Source organism: Microdochium trichocladiopsis (assembly GCF_020744255.1).
Source record: "Microdochium trichocladiopsis strain MPI-CAGE-CH-0230 chromosome Unknown B0I36scaffold_9, whole genome shotgun sequence".
Lineage (NCBI taxonomy): Eukaryota > Fungi > Ascomycota > Sordariomycetes > Xylariales > Microdochiaceae > Microdochium > Microdochium trichocladiopsis.
In genome coordinates, this window is record NW_025763552.1 from 1,818,282 (window position 1) to 1,845,339 (window position 27,058).

Sequence of the window (27,058 nt, forward strand, 5' to 3'; positions counted from 1 at the left end):
ACGATTGTGTTCCTGTGAAGCGTAGGATGTGTGGGAGTGATACGCGTTGGTGAACATGCCTGGCAGGATAGAGCGGAGCATCTGGACCTTCAGAGGAAAGCCGCACAACACAATCCGGCACATGATTTCGCGTACGGTTCCCAACAGTGACACTGTCTAGTATATCTCCATAGGGCGCACACATGCGCTGACGATTGGCCGTACCACTTGCTCACCTATCCACGACTCGTGCGTCTTGTCAGTCTGGGGCAGAGCCAAGGATACTCGCAATCCCGCGCCGTACCAGCTCACCGGCACCGAGGCTGAGCTGTGCCAGTGATACACAGTAATAAGGGGCATGGTCCCACCACTTGGCTACTTCTTGCTCACGTGGCGGAGACGATATGGCATGCAAGTGTCCCAAAGCCACCATGCGATGTACGTGCCCCCGTGCTCCGGCGCGGACTAACGGCTGATACGGATCAAGTAGCAGCAGGGCGAGGGTTTCAATTATCTCTGAAAAGGAGGCACGCCCAGAAAAGCGGACGAAATTCTCGCGCAGCATGGAGCGAAGCTGGTCAAGGGAGCGTCTCAGTTCAAGTACAAAGCTGGCGTTACCATGTCTTGGTTGGGAGAATCAAATATCTTGTCTGTTCTGCCGAGTAGTGGGAAGCCCGCTAGCCGTGGCGAAAGAATTCCCGGAGCTGAAAGGTCAGCTGGGTCTCACCACATCTGAGTTGGGAGAGACATTGGCAGCACCTTCTGGCGCACAAGACATGCCAGGCCTGAATCTGAGGGTGGAAACGCCTCAGAGCTAGACCGACGCCAGTCTTCTCATCGTCAATCAAGAGGGGCTGACTGTCATACGAAGGGACTATCCATGCGAAGAGGCCGACTCGCTTTATCGTTCTTAAGTGCAGACATTATTCAATGGGCCTGAATAAGCGCTGTGTCTTGCGTCAGACTAACGGCGTAGTTCCGCCAACATCCGCTAAACGAGTACAATCTATCGTCACCAACCAAATTGCACAAAGAATGCAGCATCGCGATGAGGCTGAGACGCGACCTATTAACGTGTAGCTCGAAGAGATAAGCCCCGAGATCTTGGCAAAGACAAGGCATTTTTGGACCCAAGATGGCCGCGAGTAATCACCCGCAGGGAGCTCGCCGCTCATTTGAGACATCTTTGGCGAGGGCTGACTGGAAGCTGTGAGTCAGAATTGAGACGTGCTCCTGGAATTCAAGCTGTCGGCCGCCCATCTTGGCATTATGGAGGACAACTTTTTGAGCCAATCAGGCACAGATGCAGGATCGGGGCTCATCTCGCACGACCACATTGTTTGCGAGCTGACGTGCATGCACCTTGAAGCAACGAGCGACTAACGCTATATTATAACAAATCGGAAAACATCACTTGAATGCTAGAACAGCTCCCAGTTAAGCTCCGATTACTATATCATTAGGTAATCAAATTCCGCACCTTTATAGAGTTATCTCAGCGTAGGCACCTCCTAGGGCTAAAAGGTGTCTCATCATATTTTCTGAATGGAATTCAAGGGATCGCTCGACGCTTCGGGGAATCCTGAAAAGTGCCGAACACGCACGACCCAACAAGCTGGGTGCAACTGGAGACAAGAAGCAGACATGTACGGCAGTGCCTTCATGCTTGAACTATGGTGATTTTGTCTTCCTGTAAGATTCTCCCGGAAGGCCGTTGGTGCCGCCTTGTTGCGGTTATCCTTTCATCGAATTTTCATTCTTCTGCCTAGCTCGCCCTTGTCAATCCTTCAGCATGCACAAGTCGCTTGCTCTCACCCCTTTGCTTTTTCTTGGTGCTGTCGGCCAGCAACTATGGGTAGCGATTCGCATTACCACTACCTCAAGTCTCGTGCTAGACGACTGCGTCAGCTACTTTACCACGACCGTGACCCCACCAATCAGCTACTTCACTATCACCACGGCCCTTGTTCAGTCAACGCGGACTGATGATTTCATAGACGAAACGACGGCATCCACGGTAAATGTCTTCATCTATACTACATATCAGCTTCCAGGAAGTTACGAGTGCTGACGCAAGAGTCATAGACTACGAGCGAGACCAGTGTTGCCACTATCTCCAGCATCACAACTACTGTAGGAAGCTAACAAAACGCCCACGTTAATGTTGTCGCATACTAAAGCTAAAGTACACAGACTCAACTCAATACTGCCATCGCTACGGAAACCACAACAGAGACGGTTAGTGGCCCCGTCTATCTCGGGTCATATGTATCAAGCTAACAATATCAAAGTCCACACTCACAACGACAAGCACAGTCTTCGCCACGGAATTTACCACGCTCGCTCGGCGGCAGGCTGTCAACGAGAGGGGCATCTCTACTGTACCAAATACATCCCTTGAGCCTCAATATGCGCCAGTATACCACCGGAGCGACAGTGCGGATTCTAGCACACGCCTGTGTGCGGGCGCGCGGACGATTACAGTTACCGCTCCAGCGCCCAGCTCGACTACGACCGTCTCACTGGATTTGACATCGAGCACCACAGTTACCTCGACACAGACAGAAACAGATACTGTCACTGAGCTTGTCTCGGTGTACATCACGACCCCCCTGACGTCCACCGTCGACGAGGTAAAAATAATTCATCCCTGCATCTCCGAGTCGAGCACGGCTAACAAGCAATACGAACGACAGACATCCACAACCACCTTCACTGAGACATCCACCACTGACACCACAACGACAACGGTCTCCACGTCAACATCTACAAGTAAGGACGAATGAATTTCCGGACCCCCTCCCCTTTACTTACTCCACGTGGAACCCTGCTCGAGAGTGAAGCCGCAAATGGCCCAAAGATATCTAACAGCCCCTATAGCCGTGGTACCTCAAAGCACAGGCGTCTTTCGCGCACGAGGGGGTACATTCGACGGCCAGTACGGGTACAACTCAAATGAGCTTTTTCCCGGAGTCTCCTTCCTCGTCTTCGGCGCACAGCGTGCCGACGCGACAACCATCATCCGCACGACTGAAGGTCACTTGCAGCTGCCGAACACAATGATCTTTGGCCGAGCCGGCCCAAGTCCTAATCTCTCCCCTTTCTTCTTCGTCAGGGACGGTGCCAGTGGTGGATTCGTCTATATCGACGCTGTAGTCGGACCTGATGGAGTACTTGCCTTCAGCCGCGGGGGCTCGCCAGGCATCGTCGTTAGTTGCGGTAGCACTGAAGCGAATATCGCTCAGACGGTGCCCGATGGATGCACAGAGTTTAGCATTGTCTATGAGGCCTTGTAGGAAACCCAATCAGGCAATGCAGCTGTGCTTGCCCATTTTGGACCGCAACTCACCATGCGTTGGGATCTTCTTGGCAACTGTAGACGGGCCGCGTTGTTGCGCGGGAGTTCGTTAATGTGCAGAACGAAGGGAAGCAACAAGTGGGGAGGTACCGGGGGTTCTGAAGGTAAGGAGGTAAGGATAATAGAGAAGATTTAGGGCACTGCTCGAGGGCGTCTGATGATGTGAAGCGGGCTTGGTGTCTTTATGTATTCTTATATACCCTTCCGCGGTTCCGGCAGACTACAATGCGAGATTATTGCAATGAGTGATTGTGCGTAATTCGACATTTGTGCTACTCGAAAACCAGTTGCGGAAATCATCAGGCAGGTCGATGCGTGTCCGTGTTTGATACACCCTGGTCAATGACAAAAGAGCTCTCGCGCTTAGTCCTCTTGTAGCCTAATCAATGTTTTTACGACAAAGAGACGGAGGATCCGAGATCAAAATGCCCACTGTGGTACATTTCAAACAGGCCTATCATCTAGATAGGCAGCTGCCAAGGTGTGCTCTGGTGTTCCAGCTGCGAGTTGGGCCGGAGTCCCGGGCTGTCGGGAGCTCGGTTGCCTTTCCCCCGCATCGAGCACCTTTGCCCCCCAAAAGCTTGCCATCGGATGCCCGGAGCTCCAGAGGCAAGCTCCACATTCTCCAATGAGTGGTAGGCCTATGCGTACATGGCGGCATCCACCAGGCTAGACACGGAAATGAACAGCCGCTTGGTGCCAACTGCGGACGCTCCAGGGCGCTATGAAGCAGCATATATACTGTCCCGAGGTGGCCTCGTTCATGTCACGAGTCAGCCCAGATATGCTTCACCAACCTTGCGCTGCCCGAGCACGGTCGTCCAGTATACACAGGTAACCCATCATGGCACCAATACCCACCAACACCACGCCTCTAGCCAGCAACGGCACCAGCCATCGCACCTCACACAAGCGGCCTGTCCACGTCGCGGGCGCCTCAGGGGGTTTCTCAGACCGGATCCATGCCATCTCGCGACTTGCCGCCAACGAGGATGTCGACGTGATTGTCGGTGACTGGCTAAGGTGAGTCTGCCGTCTCCTCAGGTTCTGTTCGTTCACCCCCTTGCGTCAAAATCCCAAGTCGTGCTCAGGAGAAGCTGGCTGACCTCGTGCCAAATCTCAAAACAAAGCGAGATGACCATGACGGTCCAGGGCTCAGGCAAGGTCAATGCCCTCAAAGCGGCTGCCGGCAAGATCCTCACGTTCGAGGAAAAGGTGGCCAACGCGCAGTACGCCGAGTCGTTCCTGTGGTGCCTCGAGCCCGCGCTGGACGACATTGCGCGGCGCGGCATCAAGCTCGCCGTCAACGCGGGCGCGAGCGACACAGAGCTGCTGGCGCAGGTCGTCCAGAGGATGGTCCGCGAGCGCGGGCTGTCCTTGAGGATCGCGTGGGTCGAAGGGGACGACGCCACGGGTGCGGTGAAGGCGCTGATTGAAGAGGGCGAGGAGTTCCGGAGCCTGATGCATGGCCGGAGCGTCGACGAGTGGGGGGTTGAGCCGGTGTGTGCGCAGTGCTACCTCGGCGGCATGGGGATCGCGAGGGCGCTTGAGGAGGGCGCCGGCATCGTGATTTGCGGCCGCGTGTCGGATGCGTCGCCCATCATCGGCGCCGCGGCGTGGTGGCATGGCTGGAAGGCCGACCAGTTTGACGAGCTCGCGGGCAGCCTGATCATCGGGCACCTGCTCGAGTGCGCAAGCTACGTGTCCGGCGGCTACTGCTCAGACTTTATCAAGCTGCTCAAGCAGGGAAAGCACATCAACGTCGGGTTCCCAATCTGTGCGATCGACCACAAGGGCGAGGGCGTCATGTACAAGGAGAAGAACACGGGCGGGCAGATGACGGTGTCGTCGGTGACCTCGCAGCTGCTGTACGAGATCCAGGGCCCTCAGTACTACAACTGCGATGTCACGGCGCAGATCGAAAACATCCGCATCGAGCAGGTTGGCGAGGACCGGGTCAAGGTCTCCGGGGTCAGGGGGCTGCCTCCGCCACCCACGACCAAGGTTGGGTAGGTCTTGATTCGAGCTCGACTTGCGTGCTCTGCGCCCAGAAATGTACAGCCACTGACGATCTATTCATAGTATCACCGGCCTGGCAGGCTGGCAAGCAGAGTACCACGTATACCTCGTCGGCCTCAACATTGAGGAGAAGTGCCGCTGGACCGAAGAGCAGATTCGCTACGAGCTCGGCCCCGAGCTACTCGAGAAATTTACCACCCTCAAGTTCATGCAGAACGGCTCGTCTCCTCTCGACGCCCGCAACCAGGACGTGGCGACGGTCGACTTCCGCATCTTTGCGCAGTCGCGCGACCGCGACCTCTTGCGCATCCACAACCCCCAGGGCTTCTTCCGCAAGAGCATGGTCACCTTCCTCATGAGCTGCCCGGGTGCCTCGCTGAGCAACGACATGCGTCAGGCCGAGGGCAAGCCCTACTTTGAGTACCACCCGGCGCTGCTGCCGCAGTCGGCCATCCCACAACGGGTGCACATTTTGAGTGATGATCAGACTGGCCGAGATGGCAAGACGATTGACATCCCCCTCGCCCCAGAGTTCAGGACGTACGATCGCCAGCAGCCGAGCTACGAGACGCGCAACCCGCTGCCACTCGACAGCTGGGGCGAGACGGTGCGCGCGCCGCTGGGGTTGATCGTGCTGGGACGCTCGGGGGACAAGTGCAGCGACTGCAACGTCGGGTTCTTTGTGAAGCACAACGACGAGTGGGACTGGCTGCGCTCGCTGCTGACGGTGCGCAAGATCAGAGAGCTGCTCGGGCCCGAGGAGGACAAGGGCAAGCCGATCGACCGCTTCGAGATGCCAAACATAAAAGCCGTGCACTTCCTGCTGCATGATCATCTGGATCGCGGATACGACGCGTGTAGCACGTATGATACTCTGGGTAAGAACTGTCTCGAGTATCTGAGAGCGAAGACGGTGGATGTGCCTCGGCGATTCATTGAGAGGGGGACTGTCTATTAGTGTAACTCGTTATTTCATTGCCAGCAGGAGTAATGGAATGTCATTTGCAAAATAGACATGCTAGGAAAGACTTTTCCCGCCATCGCAGCTGTTACGTGGTATGGCAGTTGTGACTCCATTGCATGGTACATAAGATTTTATATTCAGGGTTTGCACCGTGTCGTTTCTTTTGGCGGATAAGAACACTCCTTCATCTATGATGGCCATGTCTAGACAGCTTTTTCTGGCCTGGCCGTCTGGTCTGCGCTACATCGTGCCCTCATCACCTAACAATGGCAAAGCATCGATCACAATCACGCGCGGTACAGGGACAGTTCCGATTTTATTCTCTTTTCGAACAATCCCAAACTCATGCTCGGGACAAGATTCTTGACCACCCTCTCCCTCCTACGTGGTATGCCCGCCGTCGATCGAGTAGATGGCACCGGTCACAAAGGAAGACTCCGAGCTGAGCAGCCAGACGATGAGCGCGGCAATCTCCTCGGGCATGCCGTCGCGGTTGAGCGAGCCGGGCATGACGGGGTTGTCCTTGAGCTCGCCAAGGCACATGCCCAGATCTGTGAGCATGGGCGTCCGCACCGTGCCACTGTCGCCGCCGATGTTAGTGTTTTCCAAGTCGTCAAAGAATCATGCACCGGGGGGGAGACAAGAAGACTTACGGCGCCACAGCATTGACCCGGATGCCCCGGTCCTTTCCCACATCCTGCGCCGCGCACCTCGTCAGCCCAACGACGCCAAACTTGCTAGCCCCGTACGCCGCCGAGTTGCCATAGCCCTTGACGCCCGCGACGCTGGCCGCGTTGACCATGCTCGCGTGGTCGTTCATCCGCGGGATCTGCGCGCGCATGCAGTACATCAAGCCCGTCAGGTTGACCCCGATGCACTGCTCCCAGACCTCGTTGGTCACGTTCTCGATGCTGGCCGAGCTGGCGAGCGAGTTCTTGGGCAGCACGCCCGCGAGGTTGGCCACGCCGTCGATCCTGGCGCCCCCAAAGTCGGAGCAGGCCTGCGAGATCCAGCTCTCGACGCTCTCCTGCTTGCGCACGTCGACGACCGACGTCAACACCTGCACACCCGAGAAAGTGTCGCGCAGCTCCGCGGCGAAGTCGTTCAGGGGCTTTTCCGAGAAGTCTGCGAGCGAGATCTTTGCGCCGGACGCCGCTAGCAGGCGTGCGGTTTCCTTGCCGATGCCGCCTGCGCCACCAGAGACGAGAATCACCTTGTCCTTGAGCGTGGGGTAGATGGCCTCGCGCTTGGGCACCGTGAAGCTTCGAAGTTGTTGGGCCCGGCTACGGAATGACGCTGTGGCTGCTGTCATTCGGAGGGAGGCGGCCCGCAGGGCGCTGCTGCGCAGAAGGAGCGCTGGCGGTGACATGTTGTGATGATGTCTCTGTCGCGACTTTTGTGAGCCGACGTTTGTTCTTTGTCTGGTCAGCTAGGACGAGGAGAACTTTTGATAGGACAGTCGGACGGCGGAAAAGGGCGAAACTGACGGGTAGATTGCGATCCAGTAGCCCGTTTTGAATCTTGGCTTGTGGGATAAAGTCTAAGTACGTGACATACGTGACGATGGCAGGAGAGCTTCGTCTTTGATAGTACCTGCGACAAATCAGCTGGCAGTCAATAACCCGGCTGGGGCTCTGGACGGACAACCTTTTCCATGTGACGACCCCTGAACCTTTCCCGGCGACACTGCCCTTCCCTTGTCTGCTTTCCCCGCATTGCGGGGGAGCTCTAAGCATGGTCGTCTGGGGACATCCGTTTCCCCTCCCGCTTCTCAGCTGCCATTGAGCTGTGCTAGCCTCGAATCACCCAGGCGGTGCGGAGCCCTTAGCCTCGTTAACTTGCAGGACCCGAGCCGCGAGTCAGACATTGACGGAAAAGTAAGTGAACCCGAGTCAAGTTGTTATCAGCTCGTCGCGGTCACGCCGGGCAGGCAATCCACCTTTGTCGGACCTAGCCCAGCTTCTCTGGTGGCAGCTCGCTACCGCTTCGATTGTCTGGCGGATTCAGCTAGAGCTTGCTATTTCTCGCCTTGGGGCCGACCCTCCCCGCCTTGAGAATGCCGAGATGTTGTCCACCTGGTCCGCAAGGACGAGCATCCGCGTCATGCGACGGCATAACCAGTGAAGCTGAGCAACGGCGTTCAGGCACCGTTGCATAAATCAGCTGTACTCCGATCATCGAGCTGTGATCCAAGGGTCCTCGTTAGCGCGCACGAAGGCTGCGGACTCGCCGTCCTCCTCGATCTCTCGTTTCCCAGCGATGAAGACAGAACCCCAATGACGTCTTGTCCGAAACAGACGCGGAAACTTATACACGATGGCCCTTCTTCTGACCTCCCCCGACGCCCCTCTGTCGCCGCTGCAGGGGTTGTGTTGTAATAGCCGTCTGACCTCGCCTGCCTTGCCACGCTCAGCTCTGTCATCCTAAAGCTCGTATAGTTCAGGACATGGAAGCCGCAATAGCCTAACGCCTGGGGTTCTATTCCTCCGGGACTGCTACCATATCAGCAGTCATGGCCAACATGATTGATTGTTTGAGAATTAATGGAGAGTTACGTCCGTTCACCCCAGTGAAGAAAAGACGTGGCCTGCGTGGCAGTCTCACAGGCGCCACATATTGTCCCTTTGTTCTCAGCATCACTATGCATCAGATGCGCAAAGGCATGCGAGTAATGTCGATGCAATTTCTTTGCTCAGGTGACATACTGCGGGAGTGGCTGTCAGCACGGCTATCATAAAGCCCACCGGCTATATCACATAAGCCAGAGTCGCAGCGCGCGATCCTTCGCCTAGCAGAGTCCACAGTGCCATGGAGTGAGGCCTGTCACTTTGCCGCGAGGCCAAGGTTGACCTGTAGAAGTCCTTGACAAGCGCACGCACCTCTATAGCATATAAATATGAGCACACTGCTCAGAATGCTACTTTGTCCTCGCCGCCCGTCTTTCACTTTCCACAACAAGAGCACAGACACGACCAATCCTGAAAAATGTACGCTCTCAACACCCTCATCGCTGCCGTTGCGGCCTTTGGTACCCTGGCTACCGCCACAGTGGAGCCGGGCGACCCTTGCGTCTTCGCGCCCGGCACTCTCCAGCTCGACTGCAGCGCTAACACCCGCGACATTGTAAGCTGTCGACGCATTTGACCCTGCCCGTCTGCCTCCAACGACTAGAGGCGCTGTCAAGAATGAAGAACTTAACAGGACTGACCATGTTTCAACGCGTATAGCTTTTCTGCAGCAGTGCGTCCAGCACGTGGCAGATTCAGACCAGTTGCAGAGCGCCTGCCCATTGCGTGGCTGGCAGTGGCTGGTGTGTCATTGATCCTGGGGACATTCCGAAGCCTCCTGGAAATGGAAAGACTTTCCGCGCATAAACTAGATGGCAGGTCGACAAGAGGCGAGGATAGGTGGATGTAGGGGTGTCTGGTTAGGAAGTCGGAGTCGGAGTGTGTTACCACACAGTGTACCCGTGCTCTTAGAGTCTACAGCAACCAACCAATAACAATTCCTAAGCTGTTCTGGAAAATGTGTCCTGCGGAAATGGGTAGTAGAGATGTCAGCAGCTGCTCTCAAGAAAGAAAAGCCATTTTGCGAGCAGGACAATCATGGAATGCGAAATGGCTTGTATAGCGAGCACACTCTGTGCAAGTCCCTCGGCCGTCGTCAAGCTGTCGTAAGATAAAGCTGCAGGCCATGACTTCATTGACCTCATGAACAGGACATTCTCTGAAACGGGCAACGTCGCTCGGCAAAACCCGCACATGACTCCAGCCATACTCTGCGCCAGGCAAGATCGGCCGGTAACGAAGTCTCAGCCGACTAGTGTGCCAAAAGCAGTTCATCCTCTTGTATCCGAGCCACACCGCGCCCTTGATCTGGCTGCTCGATTCATGCCTGATTGGTGAGGTTGCAAATCTGGAGAAATCCCTAACAGGAATTGGTCTGTTCCACTAGTTGATGTGGCCCTCGTCAGTGCGGCAGGTGATCGTCAGGGTCCTTCTTCACTCATCTTGTCTCTTGTATTGGACCAGTCCATATAACACAACACATGCGATTGTATCTCAGTGATGTCAGAGGCTGTCCGTCCTTTCTCGCAGCCCTCGTCCCCATGCGGGGGTATCATAGGCTATTTATCAGAGACTTCTTCAAGTACAGTAGCCTCGTGCGATAAAGTAAATCAGTGGTGCTGGTGGCCCAAAAACAAATGTGAACTGCAGTTGAACCGGGTGGGGGAGGCCACCGCCGTCAATATTGGTCGTTGTCGTATTCCTTCTATTTTTGGCTCCAGAAGATACGGCAGGAATATTCACTTTTGCTAATCTTGTCCAGGTGTGGGCTGTCTCTAGGCGTCGCCGTAGCAGGGGCACGAACGCTCTTGAGCCCTTCCCAGCCCTTACCAAAAGTGCGAGGACACTACCAAGAAACGGGACGATGGTTGAGCCAAGGCAGGGGACCAGATTGCATTCCGGTCGTGGCATCAGATGCGACTCATGCCTCTCTGCCTTGCCTGGGACAATCTGGTGAGCAATGCAGTTGCTTACGCGACTGAGACATTGCACACAGATTGGGCTGCATCGCATTTGCCGGGCATTCCTGCAGGGCTACTAGGCGAATCTGGGACTCGGCGCGCCAGTGGTGTGGCATGTACGGCCGTGCCGATCCCTTGCTTCAACAACAATGGCTGCAGATGGCAACGCAGACAATATAAATAGGATGAACCGCGAAAGGGAATTGCCTCGGAAGTGCGGCACGCCAGAGAATTGCAGCTGTTCAATCTCGATATGCCGGGCCGTGGGTCTTATCAGCTTGGTGGTGTTGAGCGATTTCATTCACATCATTTCGAGGCAAAGTGGTGTCATTTGGTTACTACCTGTGGTTTCCCATCGTTGACTCAGCGCGTGGCAGGCATCACGATAATTGTAGCTCAAGTTCTCGTCGTAGGATCCAATAAGGATAGAGAGTGAAGAAGAAAACCTTCGCATGGACACCTGTGAGCGTGCACGGCAGCGAGATGAATAATGCCTTTTGTGTTAGAACCACAATGGACCGCTTGTCAGAGCTCAATCTAGAAGACCGTCCTACAGTGGCCCACCTTCATTCTTCCAATGTTGGCCTGCAAAGCCTCACGACGTCGCCCCAAGTTCACTAATTCGCTGTGGCGCTGGGCAGAACGGCAACACGGGAGACAGACCCCACATCGGGACACGCGTCTTGGCATGGATCCAGATTCTTGCGGTAGAGAGATAGCGTACGCTGGCACGAGGGCTTGATGATGTTTTGCTGCTTGGATACGAGCATGCGTTTGTATATAGAGCCGGCCGTGTCGCTGCTAGCCAAGACCCGACCGCGTTCCTTCTTCTGGGCCACTCTCACACAGGTCGTCTGCTAGTCTGCTCGTCGTCGCTAGCCACCATGAAGCTCATAATCACCTACGCGCAGGCGCTTTCGCTAGTGGCAGTCGCTTTGGCGGCACCGCAGACATTCCAACAAGCAGCTGGCGGGACTGTGCCATTTCCGCCTCAATCGCAGCAGCCCAAGGCCTTGAGCTTTGAGCAGGCCGTGGGCCTCGTGTCGCCCGCCGGCGGCAACATCATATCTAGCTCGCAGACGCCCGCACAGACAAACGGTGGAATATCGACCTCGGCCGGCTGCCGGAGAAATATCTTCAGGAAATGGGGTACCTTGTCAGCCACGGAGAAGGGCAACTTTGTCGGTGCGATCCGGTGTCTGACGCAGCGGCCGCCCCGAGGCGTGTGGTCCGGCGCTCGATCTCGCTACGACGAGCTAGTCTGGGTGCATGCCCAAATGACCCCACGGGTCCACGGGCTCGATCTTTTCCTGCCGTGGCACAGGTACTACCTGTTCGCGTTCCGGACCCTTCTATCCCAGGAGTGTGGCTACAACGGCGCTATCCCATGGTGGAGGGAGACGAACAATGCTGGGAATATTGCCGCGTCCGATATCTTCAGCCCGCAGTACTTTGGATCTCTACCACCGGCCACTGGAGGTGGCGGGCAGTGCCTTAATGACGGTGTAAGTCATGAGGCCAGCTTGGCGACATTTGAGCAACAACTGACTATTCTCACTGCCACATCCAGGCCTTTGCCGGCCTTACCTCACGCATCAACAACCAGTGCGTCTCCCGGGGTGAGGTCAAGTCGGAATCGAACCAGGTATCGGTGCAGAACGAGAACCTATGCCAGCAAGCTTCGTCATTCCCTCAGCACCGGGCCTGCGTCGAGTCCACGAACCACGCACGCATGCACAGAGGCATAGGTCCGACCATGGCCAATGCTGCCATGTCGCCATCCGAGTGAGTCACACCACCCCACGTCCGTCGCCATCTCAAGCTCCCCAGATGCAGAATACTGACCGAGCGGTGCCAGTCCGGTCTTCTTCCTCCACCATTCGTATGTGGACTGGCAGTGGAAACGCTGGCAGAATGCTGCCTCGTCTCGTTGGACCACAAGTAAGTTCGCCACCTCGATCATTCGAGTGAGGTAAACCAAGAACTCCGTGGTCGCTAACCGGCCCCTCTCTTCTTAGTCTCGGGCTGTGCCGACTTCAACAGCCCATGTACCCCTCTGAGACGCAAGACCGTCTTAACCTCGCTTGGACTCATCAAGAACATGAGACTGGGCAAGTTCTTGGACACGGAGGGAAACAGACTATGCTATACGTATGATGAGTTCTAGTGTTCTCGTCAAGCTGAGCAAAGCAAGCAGACATTTCGAAGTCATGGCTAGGATTCGTGTATACAGTTTTTGTTTGTAGATATTCCATTTGTCCTGTAATCGTGAACGTGCGGTCGTCCCCGCAGGGTTGATCGGTATTTTGAAAAGGCTTAGCGTCTAGCTTCTTGGACACTTGACTTCCTGCACAGGCCGCTTAGGCCCAGTCCGCACGCTATTCCGACGCGGGACGTGGAGCTTGTTAGCGTCGAAAGAACGGGCTGCCGGAAAGGTCAAGCTTCCGACCAACGGTGTTGTACGAGTCGTGGGACAGCAGCAACAGCCCAGGATGCGGGGTTTACTGGGCCGAGGCAGTCGATATTTCTCGGCATGCCCATGTCGGTATCGGCAGACGGGAGCTTGAATCCCTCCGAAACCTCTTACGCCATGACTCAAGTTCCACTTCTACCCATGGTGGGGTCTCATGAGCAGAGATAGGCCAAACACCATATCCCGGATGTCAGTATCTACAGTTCTTGGCGCAGCCTCAGCGGATCTTCTCCGCTATTGACTATTGTCTATCAATGAAATTCCTGCTTGCTACATATCGAACTGTGCACGGCGTTACAACGTCGTCCGTTCTGCCAAGCCTCCTGGTCGCCGCGATGCCGAGGCGATATGCAAAAAAATGTCGGAGACTTGACGACTAAATGTCCGACTGTTTTTGTTCGCCGCCTCGGATGCCCCTCAGCGTCATAGGGCCGGTAACTAGCAGAAGGCCGAAACCGAAACCTAAAATGTGTCTGTGCGGGGGCACTAGGGAGGTTCAGCACTTGACAATGACTCTGGCCAATCCCTCTTCTCGCTGATCTACATGGACCTCTATGGAGCGGGTGCGACTACTGCGCCCGCATTGATGCACGGATTGTTCGCGGACAGTCTAGGTATGCATTGGATACAGTGGACCATTGCCCGCCGAACCAGTTCTTTAGGGCTGCCGATACTTAGCTTACCTAGTTTATAAAGTTCCTCCAATGCCATTCCGAGCTCACCTTCACACATTGCATTCCCGGACAGCGGGGACTATTATTCGGCAATCTTTCAGTCAGCGCCTTAAGCACGATGATTCTACAGCACATGGCGATAGCCGCCCCTCTGGTGGTAAGTTCATCTTCACCATTGAGTTATGCCATTTTCTTTTTTAGCCGATGTGAAGCTGACATGGAAATTTCGAACAGGCCGGAGTCCTCCTCGCGGCTCGCTGCGTGCACCTCCTTATCTTCCATCCGCTTGCCAAAGTTCCAGGCCCGAAATCATATGCTCTAACCGACGCCTTCTATCTATACTATCTCGTAAGGGGCCGGTGGCCGGCTAAACTGAAGACGCTACATGATGAATATGGCCCGACTTTACGCTTCGGGCCCAGCGATGTTTCCTCGATCGCTCCCGAGACTTGGAAGACTGTGTACGCCCATAGGACGCAGCAACAAAAGACCTTTGAGAAGGATCGGAAATTCTTTGGCCAGCCGTACCAGGGCGTGGACAACATCCTTATCGCCGATAAAGAGAATCATCGGCGTGTTCGCCGCGTACTCGCTCACGCCTTCTCCGAAAAGAGCCTTCATGAACAGGAAGGTCTTATTACGAGTTATATCAACTTGTTCATTTCCAAGCTCGCTGAAAAAGCCGCCGCCCACGAACCCGCCGACATCGTAACTTGGTTCAACTTTTTTACCTTTGACGTAATCGGCGATCTATCCTTCGGAAAGCCTTTCGACTGTTTGGCGAACGGTGCTTACAGCCCCTGGGTGACAATGGTCTTCGAGGCCATCGCAAACGATATGTTTAAACAGGTCGTGCACCGGTATCCCATCCTGAAGAGCGTCAAGTCCTGGGTTGTCCCGGCGAAGCTAGCCAACAGCTTCGCCACCCACGCGCAGCTCAGCCAGAAGATCGCATTCGAGCGCATTGAGCGCGGCAACGTCGGCCGCAAGGACTTTATGGACTACATCCTGCGGCACAACGATGACGAGAAGAAAGGTCTCTCCAAGGTCGAAATTGCTGTTAACTCCGGTAGTCTTATCAGTGCTGGAAGCGAGACGACGGCGACCCTGCTCAGCGGTTGCATGTTTTACCTCCTAACAAATCGCGACAAGTATGAGACCTTGGCGCAGGAGATTCGCAACAGATACTCAACGGTTGATTCAATCAATATACACAACGTCAATGAGCTGCCGTACTTGTCGGCTACTCTCAAAGAGACGTTTAGGATGTGTAAGTCACATGTCTGCAGGAAGACAAACATGTTTGTGCCAGACTGCTGATACAAACCTTCTAGATCCTCCTGTCCCCGTTGGTCTGCCTCGTGTTGCACCAGAGGGTGGTGATACTGTCGCTGGGTACTTCATTCCCGAGAATGTAAGCCACTTTCTCCATCCGAAACTAGTTGAAAGTGCTACTGCTCGTGCATACTAGCTGGATCCGGTTCAGCACGCACGTGAATAATCCTTCTTGAACTGACCAGCGGCTTAACTTCAACAGACCAGCATAAGCGTTCCCCATTTTTGCGCGTACCACAGCGAGTCAAACTTTGCTGATGCCGAGACATTCGTGCCCGAGCGCTGGCTCGGCGATCCACGCTACGACAATGACAAGCGCGATGTCCTGCAACCTTTCTCGACTGGTCCGCGAGACTGCCTTGGCAAGAAGTGGGTCTACGCAACGCGTCAACCAGTATTTGGCGGCCAGCAGAGACTGGCTAAAAGATGTTGCGAAAGCTGACAATTTCGTGTGACTTACAGTCTCGCATACGCAGAGATGCGCCTAATGATGGTGCACCTGCTGTGGCATTTTGATCTGGAGCTCATGCCAGAGTCACGGAACTGGGCGAAACAGCGCGTCTTCATTCTCTGGGAGAAGCCTGCTCTGATGGTGAAGCTCATGCCTGTGCAGCGATTTTGAAGTTCGGACGAGGCCTTGCCTTATGGAAGGGGAAGCAAAGCGTCATGGTTGTTCGAGGTGCATGTCTGTTTGCTGGCTGTGATGTGGGTGTAAGGATCAGGGATCTTGTCAATCCTGGAGGCGCTATAGTCTCGAAACATATCCTTCTCATATCGCTATCAAGTCCCGCTTCTCATTTGTCGTGAGTGCATTGAAGCTGGTATCCAAAATTCAATCACGACGCTTGCTCTGCCGGACTAGTACCTCCATATGACGACCCGACCAATCGGTCATAAGATGGGGCTTAGGATAAGGGCAGATTATACACGTGGGATAGTGATTAGACGCTTATCTAAGGTAATAATTATGATAAGGATAAGGACTAGTTAGGGGTGTCCGACGCAACTTATCTCTAGCTTTTTTCACTAACTCTGTTTCCTCAAATTGGGCGACAAAGTCGTGAGAGTAAGCACCGAGGAAGCTATGCACGGTTATACGCCGAGGCTAAGCCGGCATGTTTAGCTCTTAATATGGGCGACCAGATGGGAGAACAAAAGATAAGTATATCTCTAGTACAGGATAAAATAACTTAATTTAAGGAGCTAGTCAGGTTCTTATTTTACCGGCAGTTGGCATCAAAGCGGTGAAATCAACTAGAAGAAACTTACGACCACCCAATTTACTTCTCGAATGAGGATGACCAGGGTTTAGTGGGGGTGTTAACAAGTACAGTATACATAGAGCAACTACGAGCCGCTCTGTTCACACCGCCAAAAATGACGGCATGGACCAAACGAATCTCGCGACACCAACAGCACATCCTCCTGTTTTTCTGTAAGAGTTATGCAAGGACGACAAGCAGTGGAAAGCACGTGCCGACTTCGGCATCCCTTCCGAGGGGGAGCCGGTCGTTATAATGTTGATTTTCCCAGCAGCCTTCGTCCGAGGTTGCGGTGCGCCACTACAATAAGCGGTGATTTGCTATGATAGTCCCATGTGGTTGTGAGCACTTTTCTCACAGATCTGAAGACGTTCCATTTAGCCACTCCCAGCAATGCGATCACCTTCATCACGTGCCACGCCGTGTGGCCTGGTCATGGCACCCACCACTGGCGTCAAACTTGGCTGCTTGTAAGTAGTAAGCACAGTACAAACGCCCCCTCAAGTGACCTTTTGCACTTGAGAGTAACCGTAGACAACCCGCCGTACAGGCGCAGTGGACCCGCTTTACCCCTGATGCACCCGCATCGTGACTAAGAGGGGCGACACACACCATTTAGCACACTGAGTGGCAACTCTGACTTTGGTGTTCCAGAGCGGGATTTGTTTGTGGTGCCCCAATCACCGACGCAGCCTCGGCACGAAAGGGCAGCAATCACGAAATACGACATGATGGGATGATTTCGTGGTGTTGAATGGCAAAGTCGCTTTGCAGCCAGTCAAAGGTGCTCGGACTGGAATGCTATTTCGAAGCTCGTGGCGTTGTTGGTGGTCCTGCATGTATGACACAAGAGTGCGAACACATCGCTTCACCCCAGCTCGTATGTATAAGCACCAAAGAATCTTCAAAGACTGACGGCACGCCCCGGGTGTTGTAAAAATAAACAATCTTTGGGATTTGTGACATTGTGTTTGAGGAGTCGCGGGCACCCCAGCGCGTCAGCTCCTCGTGGAATAATGTCAAACAACTAACGAAGTACCGAAATAACAAAGGTGCGCACTCCGCCCATGAGCTCGACTAGCATCAACGAGGTTTGATGAGCTCCCCAACATCAAGCGCCGACCAAACTATCACATTGGACACCGTGGATTCTGATCGATCCAGTCGTATACACTCAATAGTCCCAAGATATGTATCGCAGAGGCCAGGACCACGAAGACGTGGAAGATCTGGTGTGAAGCACCCCAAATGTCAAAAGTCTTGGGGGCCCAGGACTCGGGGAAGTATGTCTGTTTCGGGATGACCATCAGCTCTATGACCGGTTTCCCAGCAGCGTCCGAAACTTACCGCAAAGAAGACTGTGCCTGTGACGAGGGCTAATCCCTCAATCAGATAGTAGCCGAGTCCCGCCTGCCGGTTCAGCATAGCGAAGGGATACATGAAGACCGCGTGGATGACGGGAAGCAGACCAGATAATCCCATCGTGACGAATGTCGTTATGCGCAGCTTCCTCCATTGGCTGCCTTGGAAGCGCGGATTGACGACAATCACCATCGACATGATCCCAGCGCAGAAAGTCTGATGCCGAGCAATCTTATTCAGCCTTCTAAGCTATTACTGGGATCAGAACCACTTACAATGGTCCAGTAGATCTTCTGTGGGTTTGGCTCGCAGTAAAACGTGACATATATGCCAGAGGCGAACGATCCCATCGTCTGCAGAATGATGGCTGCGTAGTCCCAGCGAGCCCATAGGCCTGAGTAGGATTCCGAATGGCACTTCATCGTGTGGTAGATTGATGAGATCGAGAAGCACAGCAGTGATGTCGTGAGGTACAGATGAACTGCCAGTCGATCCGTTTGCGGTATTGCTAGATAGCGTGCTTGGAAGTATCTGTGCAGAATGCAGTTGCCGACAAAGGCGAGTATCGCTGGTATAAGATGGGTGTAGATATTGACCGTCTCATTATGGACCGAACGCAGGCTGTCGATACACGCTCTGACAGAACCGTTGACGGGACGGTAACCAGAAAGAAGAAAAATGTTGTCAGCGTACCATGATGGCGCTTGATGCGCATCGAGTAATCGTTGGCTGGAAATGGGTGGCTCGAGGTGTTCATCTTGCTCGGGGCCTTCCACATTCTGAGGCTTGCTGCCTGCAGGCGACAAGCGTTGGTGGAGGGTCATGGTGGGGGCTCGGGTCTTTACAGTGACAGAAAGTGCTGATTACCTTCCTGGAGGCGGGACGGCTTTGCAAAGCGCATGAAGAAAGAGCGGCGCATTTTATAAAAGAAAGGATGCTGGGCATTCATCGCCGGCATGCTGTTTGTTGGCTGAGCAAACATGGGCAATATTTTGGCACGAGGCAAACTGCGCACTACCCCCTGCGGGCGGCCGAACCATGGTCCTGCTTGTTTGCCATCATATCGTTATTGTTTGTATCTCTTGCGCGAGCGGTGTATGTATCAGCCTCTTTCGTATCGCAGTTGATGGCCCCTCGGACTTGTGTCTAGTCTGATTGTAGGCTTCCTCGATATTGACACGTTTCTAAGGCTGAGCGGCGGTCATTTGTGACCTAGAAGACTGATCTTTGATCCTAGCCTAAACATCTACTCATAGCCAACCCCTGTCCACGTCCAGCTCCAATATCAATGTATGTTATCCTCATTTCCACGGGAGATCTCGGGCGACTAAGCGCTACAGATCACCTCGTGGCTTTCTGCGACTCGCCAGCCAGAAGTCTATAGAATTGGTGCACTATAGTAGAGATCGGTAAAAAGCATTCTGGCATACAAACTATGCAAGAATTCCGGAGGCCTGTCTTTTTACCTACCTGCTCAAGTGCACTTGCGTGATTGCGCATTTGGGGGTTATGCCAGACTGGCCTTTATGGTGTACCATCCCCACTTTACCCCTGTCCAAGCTCCGCACCTACATCGTTACTAAAAGGGGTGACACACACCGTGCGCCCAGCATCCCTGAGAACCAGAAAAAAGATGACACATCTCCTCCCCCTCTGAACGAGATGCAAAGGAGAGCGGCAAAAGCATGGGCTCAGCCGGGATTTGAACCCGGGACCTGCTACATTTAGCACACTGAGTGGCAACTCTGGATTTGATGTTCCAGAGCGGGATTTGTTTGATCTCCCGAAGCAGCAATCATACGACTAGACCACTGAGCCGATGTCGGATGGGAATCGGCAGGCTTATTGGCCTCCATATCGAGTTGCGCAACCAGTTCCGCAGAATACGGCGACAGCCGACTCGGGCGAGTGTTCAGCGTCCTTGACTCTCGTTCGAGGTTGCAAGTCGCACATTGCTTACAACCAACCCAGGGCTCCATTCGTGCCAGGTCGTCGAAGCCAGGCTGTTATTGGATGCACACCTCGATCAAAGACCATGCTGGAGCGAAGCAGCAACAATATCAGATCACAACGTCACCAGCAGAAGACTACCTAACGAAGTCTTACATCTGAGCACTCGTGTCCTTGCATGCCCAATCAGACTTCCAGGCTTCACATAGCACGGGTGAGTCGAGACTTGCTTTCAAGCGTCACTCGTGCAGGGGCAAGCATCTCACCTAACCATGTGGAACCTGTCCCCATGGTGTTTCGTGGCTCGCCCGAGTTGTCCGAGTACGCCAGAGCGTCCACACAGGTTTGCGTCGGCATATCACGCTGCACCGTACTGAGGAAGGTGCATGAGACGATGTCGAGATTAAAGTCCACGCGGCAATCTATACCGCCGCATGCATCACCAACAACGAAGTTCATTCTCGAAACGCGCAGATTTCGGAATAGTTAGGGGCGAGCGAAGTGGGTTGCTCTATACCGATGACTGTGGCCTATGTTATGGAGTAGCTGTTCATGTGTCTCTCCGCTGGTGTCTGTAAACGAGGACCCTGAGCAGATCTTCTCGGGTCCGTCGAGAATGACCCGCATACATCTCAGGGCTTCCCCTGGTCCGTGGAGCTTAACAGGGCTGGAGAGACCCTGGAAATCCGTTTAACTGCGTCACATCGCCGCCCGCCAAGCCTGATTGGCTACTGGCCCGATAGTCTATTCATACTGCTGGGTCGAGGTCCGCTAAGCAAGTAATGGAGACTTACGTTTGTAGCTGGTAGGGGCGGTTTGTAGTATATACTTAAGGAATTAACATTATGACCTTCCGCATTCCAACGATTTCGCTTCGTATATGTGCTCGGGGTTGTACTTGAGGTTTCAACTGTTCGCTTTTAGAAGAGTCGCCAGCCTGGCGGGTTGCGAACCGGAGCAGCCGACCTCTTTCTGTACAAGAAGTGGCGCTTGCTCACTCTCAGCACATCGAAACCGCAAGGTTCAAACGTGGGCACTTTACTGTCGCGGTGAATCCCGACCATGACCCATTCCAGGGCCGGCAACCTCCCTTGACCATTCCTTTCAGCAGCACTACCGGCTTCGTCAAGCATCCAGGCGAGTGCTTTGTAATGGACACTGGCGTCCCCTATGGCGGTCACAGATGTCCAGAACCAGCGAAGACTGGGCGGCAAGAAGGAACACAAATCCAAGTCAGCGCCATTGTCCTCGTCGGAAGCCACGTCCGATCCTACCAGCGCAGAAATAGGACAACGTAGCTGCTCCAGGCTCGTCAGTCTGGCGCGCAGCGATCCGAGGGCGCCCCCATCGGCCTTTTCGACAATGTCGTCAGCGCCTTCCGCCGGCTCGAGCTCAAAATGGCGCAGATGCGGGCCGAACTCGCGCAGCACGCTGCCGTACATGGTGAGGTTGATGGCCTCGCGGCATTCGGTGAAAACATAGTGACAAATGAGAGTGTGGAGATTGGGGAAGATACGCAGCATCTCGCGTAGGCCGGCGAACGAGGATGGGAGACAGCTAAGCAGAGCGAAGCTCTTCAAGTTGGGATGGGAGCCGGCAGAAGTGAGCACTAGGCGTGAAGGCCAGCGGTCGTCATCGGCGTCCTCCTCGTCCTCACCGTCGCTTTCCTGCTCGTCCTCGTCCTCACCGTCGCTTTCCTGCTCGTCCTCATCCTCTTCTCCGTCCTCGTCGAGACCAAGCTGAGAAGTGTCGACCCAGTTGAAGCTGCACAACTCCAGCGTCTCAAGCCTAGGGAAAAGGAACAAGGGGTAGACATTCTTCTTTCTGCAGCTGTCGGGTTCGCCATGAGATGTCGTGGACGTGAGCTGTAGCGACCGCAGCTTATGTAGGGGCGCCACTGGGCTGGACCGCGTACTGTCGCCGTCTTTTCTCGCTCGTCTCATCACACCGCAGACGTAACGGCCGCACAACTCGAACAGCCGCGACAGAGCGTCGGCTTTGTCGTCAAGCGCGTCCACGTTCACGTTCAAGATCTCGATATTCGGCGTGAGGCAGAGGATCAGCGTGAGCAATAGTGTCTGTGGCAGAACCCCCCCGTTATCTTCCCAGTGCAGATCGATCCCGCCGTCGAGCAGGTGCTTGAGAAACTGGTTGAGCGCCGGCCAGCGGTATTTGTCCCTTATTAGCGGGCTAATGCGCTCGTATAGTAGACGCTCGAGGGTGGCGCAGTTCTCGGCGTTGTAGTCCCACGAGGAGTAGCTTATTGATCGCACGTGTTCGCCTAGGTCTGGGCGGCTGCATAACGTCTCGAGTACCTTCAGTGTATGGTAGCCCAGAGGCAGTTGCCCGTAAAGAATAGGCTCCGCGATGCGGCGTAGCTCGCGGGACGCTCGACTCATGCGCGAGAGGGTCTGCACCTGGATGCGCGCATAGTGGTGGTCCGGGATGTCGTTCCCGTCTGGGATGAGATAACTGAGGATGTGCAGGAGGATTTCTGCGGGGACTTGGCGTGGCATCATGGGTGAATGTCTGTATGCTGCTACTGCTGCCTATGCTGCTGCTGCCTGTGTGTGCTCCGATGGGCTAGTCGTGGAAGGGGGATGAAGTTCAATTGAGTTGATTCAAGAAGCCGTACATGAGAAGGGTATCTCCTTAGCTTTTTGAGCGTGGTTGTGCCGACATCTTTACGATGCGCCGACCAACAATACCCTAGCATGGCTGCCTGGCGCTAGAAACGGTTTTTGGCCCGTTCGGGCTCCACTAGCACGACATTGCAATTTCTTTTGGATAGGCCCGCACAATGTGGAGGGAGTTTCAGACGGCGGATGACCTGATTACAGTCCGTTTTCATGAAGAGTCGCGGGATTAGTGCCTGGCCATCTCTTGCATACCTCGAGGCGTCATCACGGTCGATGCGACCCTTCCACGATCCCAAATAGCCAATCCTGCGAGATACGCGCGACCGCCTCATTCTGGGACTGATCGTAGAGCACCAGTAGCTTGTAGGTATCGTGAAAGAAACAACATATTTGCTTGGCTGCAGGTTGTTGACCTCGTCGAGCTCCTTCAGAAAGGCGACGAAGTTCTTGCCGTCGTCCGGCCGCCTGCCGCAATCCCCTGCCCCGGGGTATTCCCAGCCAAAGTCGACGCCATCGAAGCCGTATCTTCGCATGAACCCGAGGAGGTTGCCGACGAAAAGCTTGCGATTCTCCGCAGTGCTCACCATGTCGCTGAAGACGGAATGGGTTGCTGTACCATTGTCGTTCAAAGTTCACCCTCCGAGAGCGATGACGGTCTTCAAGCCAGAATTTCGTCGCTTGATGGCTGTGAATTGCGAAAAGAGATCTGCTGGCAGATCGTCCATCGGCGCCACCTTCGGGGTGATGGGGATGATGTAGCCAAAGGCGAAGTACGCATGCGTCAGGCCGTCAACAGGGATCTCGTTGAAACCCATGCCGACACAAGCCTCCTTGTAGTTCCAAGCTTCGTAGTAGCCAATGACTCTTTTCTATAGTGCGCCAGCTTTGTTTTGAGGCCCAGGCTGCTTGCAATTGCTTTGGCAGCTGGTCATCTCGTCATCCGTAACCTCACAGAAGTCATCTGCCGTTCCGCAGAATCCAAACCGCGAGCAGCACTTGCCATGTGTTAGCTCGCCATGGGGCTTCAGCGTGTCTAGCGGACATCACGAGGGCTCACCACGTTGAGAGGACACTTTCGAACTGGGGTCTTGGCATAGCGGCCGCATTCGGCTTTGGCGTCGCAGTTCGACCAGCTGAATTCGTTTGGACTGATTTCATTTGTAACACACGCGACTGGACCGTATTTGCACTGGCCAGTCGCCTTTGGACAACATGCACCTGGGCACATGATCGTCAGACCGGAAGCCGGGCCACCAACTTCTGGGTCGGCCAATCCTACTGCGTCGGGCTGGCGGGCACGACGACGACCAACTCAGCGCCTTCTGCGAGTCCTACGCCTTTGCCCGTGCAGGCTTGCAATGCAGTCAAGGAGTGCAACGTCTTTGCGCAGGCCATCAAAGGTAATCCCTGTAGCACCTTTGCGGAGCGCAACGGCATCTCTCTCGAGCAGCTGTATACGTGGAACACCCTATTCAAGCAGAATGGCAATGGATGCGTGAATAACTTATGGGCTGGCTATTGGTACTGCATCAAGGTACAAGAAAGGCGTACTATACCGCCCACTTCTGAGGAGTGGCTGGCTGGGTCAACTATTACAATTCTTCTAGGGACTCCCAAGTACGTGACCCGCAGGCTGAGCTATCATTATAACCTGAAAGAATGATTGCACAGGAGAAAATGGAAGTTGGGGATGGTGCTTTTGTTCTCGGCTAGAAGCAAATGCAAGCTATGCAACTGAACAAAAACGGACAGGCATGCAAGGAACACTCGGTATGCCCGGGGGGTGTAAATAGGACGTGGTTGAGGGCGGCCTACTGCCAAGATCCAAGATCGACCGGGTACTACCCTTGAAACGGAGTCTTCAAGTCCAGGCCGACCCCACAGATCACTCGCATCAAGAGGAAACAGTTTGTGTGGTTCGCGGTGCTCCTCACTTGATGCATGCCACGTTGGCTAGCCGGGCCAGGCCAAGCCTTCTATCGTGTGTGGGCCCTTGCAGCTAGGTGAATACCACTCTGTTTCACCTACTTTGGTAGAAACAATTGTGGGAAAGACACCAAAACAATCCCTCCCATTACAGCACGACACCAGTTCGTGTGGTTAGCTCTCCCCAAACACGCCAAAATTTGCTATCACTATCGTCACCACATCCTGCCTGGCAAAATGGACCAGCTTCCGCCCGAGATTCTCCGCATGGTCATTTCATTCCTTGGCATGGATAAGGAACCCCTGGCAGCGCTGGCCACAACGTCACGATCATGGCAGGCCGCCATCGAGTACACGATCTTCGCCGAGCTCAAAATAGCCAGCGCGGATCTTGCCATGTTCAAAGAAGCATTCTGCACGCCTGGATGCGAGTACCGGCAAGTACTGCTACGCAGTCTGTGGTTCGAAGCCACGCTGCCACCCTACTCAGACGCAGCCTGCGCCACATACGAGAACGACAAGGACAGGACAAACAACTCGGCCGCCTTCTCTCACGACATGTCAACCCTTCTCCACATATTATCCAGGTTCCGCGCCGAAGATGCCGCCCTGAGACTGAACATTGAAGTGTCCTCGCCAACAGACGCATCCGGGCCGAGCGAAGAAAGAAATCAACGTCTCGCTGCTGCTGAAGCAGGGACGCGCAAAGACATCTTTGACCTTCGCTATCGCTACTCGTACCTTGGGCTGTACTGTTCCTTGCCCGTCAGCGTCCCCTGCGTTGTGGAACTATCCCCACCCTCCAGTTCCTTGCGAGCCATGCATCCAGCGGGCATGGTCACGCTGTCCAAGGTCTTTCCATGCCTGAAATCGTTGGACTGGGACTTCCACGACCCAGGAATCTATCTGTCTCTCCGCCGCCAGCACTATAAAGATTTTGTCCAGGCACTCGCATGCTTTCGTCTGCCGCCCGACACAGTCCGGGCCCGGATAATCTTCGAGGTGCCCGATTGGCGCGACTGGCAACAACTTCCCGACCTCGCGCAGCCCTTTGGGGAAGAAGACGGTGGCATCTCGATGTGTGCCGCGCTCCGCGAGGTTATCAACCACAGCAACCTCAAATCCATGCATTACCAAGGCCTCCTGGACCCGTCTCTCTTCTGGGACAACCTACCAGAAACAAAAGATGCCTCAGACAACGATAATACCCAGAACTGGAATACCCTGGAGGAGCTCGACATCGAGTTCAAAACCTACAGCCTGTCCGGGAAATGGTACTTTGAGGGCAAGCCTGGCGACAGAGTCTACCGGGAGATCAGCGACGTCACACTGCCAGCCCCGAGCCCTGGTGCCGGCCTGGCCGAGCGCGAAGAGGTGGGCGAGCTCATGCCCCCTGGCTACAGCACCGAAGAGGCGCAGGAGGACCATGACCGGGCCGCCGAGGCGTGGAAGATAGCCACGAACATCCCCCTCGAAGAGCCCGAGCAGTTCATCGTCGAGGACGCCTTCTTCCGCGCCACGCCCAGCAGCTCGGCCATGCTGCCCTTGCTCAAGGCGGTGGCGCATCGGCTAGCGCACGGCGCACCCAGCTTGGCCAGTCTGGAGATGCGGTGCCTTGTCAGTGGCTTTGGCATGTGGATTTTCAGCTTCTGTGCGCCGGGGCATACCTCTCTGTGGGTGCCCATGGAGTACGAGAAGACGGAAGCTGCGCGGGCGCGCGTGTTCATGCGAACTGGCGACTGGAGACCTGATGCTGAGACGATGGAACTGCTCAAAGGTATCGGCAAGTCTCGGTTTGGGAAAGATGCAGCTGTGTTGTTCTTGCCGCTATATAATTAAAGGGTGGGGTAAGAGCGATTTCGATTTTCCAATTTCATTGTTATGCACTTTCAGTCAACCGCAGGATCGCTTTTTCCGCCAGTCAGTGCCCTTGGCCGGGATAGAAGGCCGCTCCATTTGTGCTCACGATAACCTTCCGTGGATATGCTTCTTGTCAGACTTACTCGGTCCAGTCTCCTCCTCGTGATTTCACACGTTGTCGTGGGGGCCTCCTTTCAACCAAGGTGATTTCATCCCGCAGACGCGTGTGGCGGCGAGCGTTGCTACTTGTGTGAGACGCAGCAGGTGCTCAATTTTAAAGCCAGGGTTGTAGGCAAGGGAGTCATCATCGCGCCCTCGCCGAGCGCCGGTAACTATGTAGCGGACTCAGAGGGCTAGAAGGCTTGGTGACACGCACAGCGTAGTGGTGGAGCCCACTAGACTACAATCAGTCGGCCAAATGAAATCGGCGGGATTGTTTCTAAGTATCAGGTTTTGGCTTGGGACTCAGACTGCTTGTCACTACTTGTCAGGCCAGGCTTTGCAACGAGATGTTTGCACCTTTGCTGTGCTGATGACCAGAGCCGAGCGGTCGATCGAGCAGCAACAAAAGTATGCCGGCCAAAGCCATCGCAGATGTGCCGTTTGTCATGAGGAGAAACATAGCGTCGACCACCCTCTGGGCTGGCTGGCGATGCATGTGTGCGAGTCCCAGTGGCGAATATGCAGGCCCAGCCCAGCAACATCAAGAGACCCTGGCAGCCTCAGTTT

At 54.7% G+C, this 27,058-nt stretch overlaps 9 protein-coding genes and 1 non-coding gene across 10 annotated transcripts; 5 read left to right on the top strand and 5 right to left on the bottom strand.

The window, feature by feature from the left end:
- Nucleotides 1-1,771: 1,771 nt before the first annotated feature.
- On the top strand, nucleotides 1,772-3,275 carry B0I36DRAFT_366839 (uncharacterized protein; the record flags this gene model as incomplete). Its single annotated transcript, XM_046159364.1, has 6 exons — nucleotides 1,772-1,996; nucleotides 2,065-2,112; nucleotides 2,173-2,217; nucleotides 2,271-2,612; nucleotides 2,676-2,751; nucleotides 2,860-3,275. 6 exons carry the CDS (start codon nucleotides 1,772-1,774, stop codon nucleotides 3,273-3,275), a joined length of 1,152 nt encoding a protein of 383 aa, XP_046008486.1.
- Nucleotides 3,276-4,238: 963 nt separating this feature from the next.
- On the top strand, nucleotides 4,239-6,334 carry B0I36DRAFT_274614 (uncharacterized protein). Its single transcript, XM_046151358.1, has 3 exons — nucleotides 4,239-4,360; nucleotides 4,468-5,346; nucleotides 5,420-6,334. The coding sequence occupies exons 2-3, from the start codon at nucleotides 4,472-4,474 to the stop codon at nucleotides 6,312-6,314; spliced, it is 1,770 nt and encodes a 589-aa protein (XP_046008487.1). The 5' UTR covers nucleotides 4,239-4,360; nucleotides 4,468-4,471; the 3' UTR covers nucleotides 6,315-6,334.
- Nucleotides 6,335-6,701: 367 nt separating this feature from the next.
- B0I36DRAFT_251034 (3-oxoacyl-reductase) lies at nucleotides 6,702-7,632 on the bottom strand (the record flags this gene model as incomplete). The annotated part of the gene is made up of 2 exons (XM_046150583.1): nucleotides 6,702-6,900; nucleotides 6,974-7,632. The coding sequence occupies 2 exons, from the start codon at nucleotides 7,630-7,632 to the stop codon at nucleotides 6,702-6,704; spliced, it is 858 nt and encodes a 285-aa protein (XP_046008488.1).
- Nucleotides 7,633-11,732: 4,100 nt separating this feature from the next.
- On the top strand, nucleotides 11,733-13,015 carry B0I36DRAFT_250047 (uncharacterized protein; the record flags this gene model as incomplete). Its single annotated transcript, XM_046150522.1, has 4 exons — nucleotides 11,733-12,353; nucleotides 12,419-12,633; nucleotides 12,707-12,789; nucleotides 12,867-13,015. 4 exons carry the CDS (start codon nucleotides 11,733-11,735, stop codon nucleotides 13,013-13,015), a joined length of 1,068 nt encoding a protein of 355 aa, XP_046008489.1.
- Nucleotides 13,016-14,113: 1,098 nt separating this feature from the next.
- On the top strand, nucleotides 14,114-15,952 carry B0I36DRAFT_366843 (cytochrome P450; the record flags this gene model as incomplete). Its single annotated transcript, XM_046159365.1, has 5 exons — nucleotides 14,114-14,152; nucleotides 14,230-15,265; nucleotides 15,330-15,409; nucleotides 15,533-15,699; nucleotides 15,793-15,952. The coding sequence occupies 5 exons, from the start codon at nucleotides 14,114-14,116 to the stop codon at nucleotides 15,950-15,952; spliced, it is 1,482 nt and encodes a 493-aa protein (XP_046008490.1).
- Nucleotides 15,953-17,722: 1,770 nt separating this feature from the next.
- B0I36DRAFT_424621 (adiponectin receptor protein) lies at nucleotides 17,723-18,778 on the bottom strand (the record flags this gene model as incomplete). The annotated part of the gene is made up of 3 exons (XM_046162288.1): nucleotides 17,723-17,881; nucleotides 17,940-18,170; nucleotides 18,230-18,778. The coding sequence occupies 3 exons, from the start codon at nucleotides 18,776-18,778 to the stop codon at nucleotides 17,723-17,725; spliced, it is 939 nt and encodes a 312-aa protein (XP_046008491.1).
- Nucleotides 18,779-19,641: 863 nt separating this feature from the next.
- Nucleotides 19,642-19,772, bottom strand: B0I36DRAFT_t153. The gene has a single exon. It is a non-coding gene; the product is annotated as a tRNA-Pro (tRNA).
- Nucleotides 19,773-20,499: 727 nt separating this feature from the next.
- On the bottom strand, nucleotides 20,500-22,420 carry B0I36DRAFT_387352 (uncharacterized protein; the record flags this gene model as incomplete). The annotated part of the gene is made up of 1 exon (XM_046161167.1): nucleotides 20,500-22,420. One exon carries the CDS (start codon nucleotides 22,418-22,420, stop codon nucleotides 20,825-20,827), a length of 1,596 nt encoding a protein of 531 aa, XP_046008492.1. The 3' UTR covers nucleotides 20,500-20,824.
- Nucleotides 22,421-22,718: 298 nt separating this feature from the next.
- Nucleotides 22,719-23,358, bottom strand: B0I36DRAFT_366846 (glycoside hydrolase superfamily; the record flags this gene model as incomplete). Its single annotated transcript, XM_046159366.1, has 3 exons — nucleotides 22,719-22,734; nucleotides 22,796-23,134; nucleotides 23,180-23,358. The coding sequence occupies 3 exons, from the start codon at nucleotides 23,356-23,358 to the stop codon at nucleotides 22,719-22,721; spliced, it is 534 nt and encodes a 177-aa protein (XP_046008493.1).
- A 2,064-nt stretch (nucleotides 23,359-25,422) lies between these two features.
- Nucleotides 25,423-25,674, top strand: B0I36DRAFT_332281 (uncharacterized protein; the record flags this gene model as incomplete). The annotated part of the gene is made up of 1 exon (XM_046155086.1): nucleotides 25,423-25,674. One exon carries the CDS (start codon nucleotides 25,423-25,425, stop codon nucleotides 25,672-25,674), a length of 252 nt encoding a protein of 83 aa, XP_046008494.1.
- Between the last annotated feature and the right edge of the window lie 1,384 nt (nucleotides 25,675-27,058).

What these genes read in the sequence shown, in the direction of transcription:
- B0I36DRAFT_274614 (XM_046151358.1), top strand. Translation starts at nt 4,472, where the DNA reads ATGACCATGACGGTCCAGGGCTCAGGCAAGGTCAATGCCCTCAAAGCG. An exon ending in CCACCCACGACCAAGGTTGG is followed by an intron (nt 5,347 to 5,419) that starts GTAGGTCTTGAT and finishes ATCTATTCATAG; the next exon opens with TATCACCGGCCTGGCAGGCT.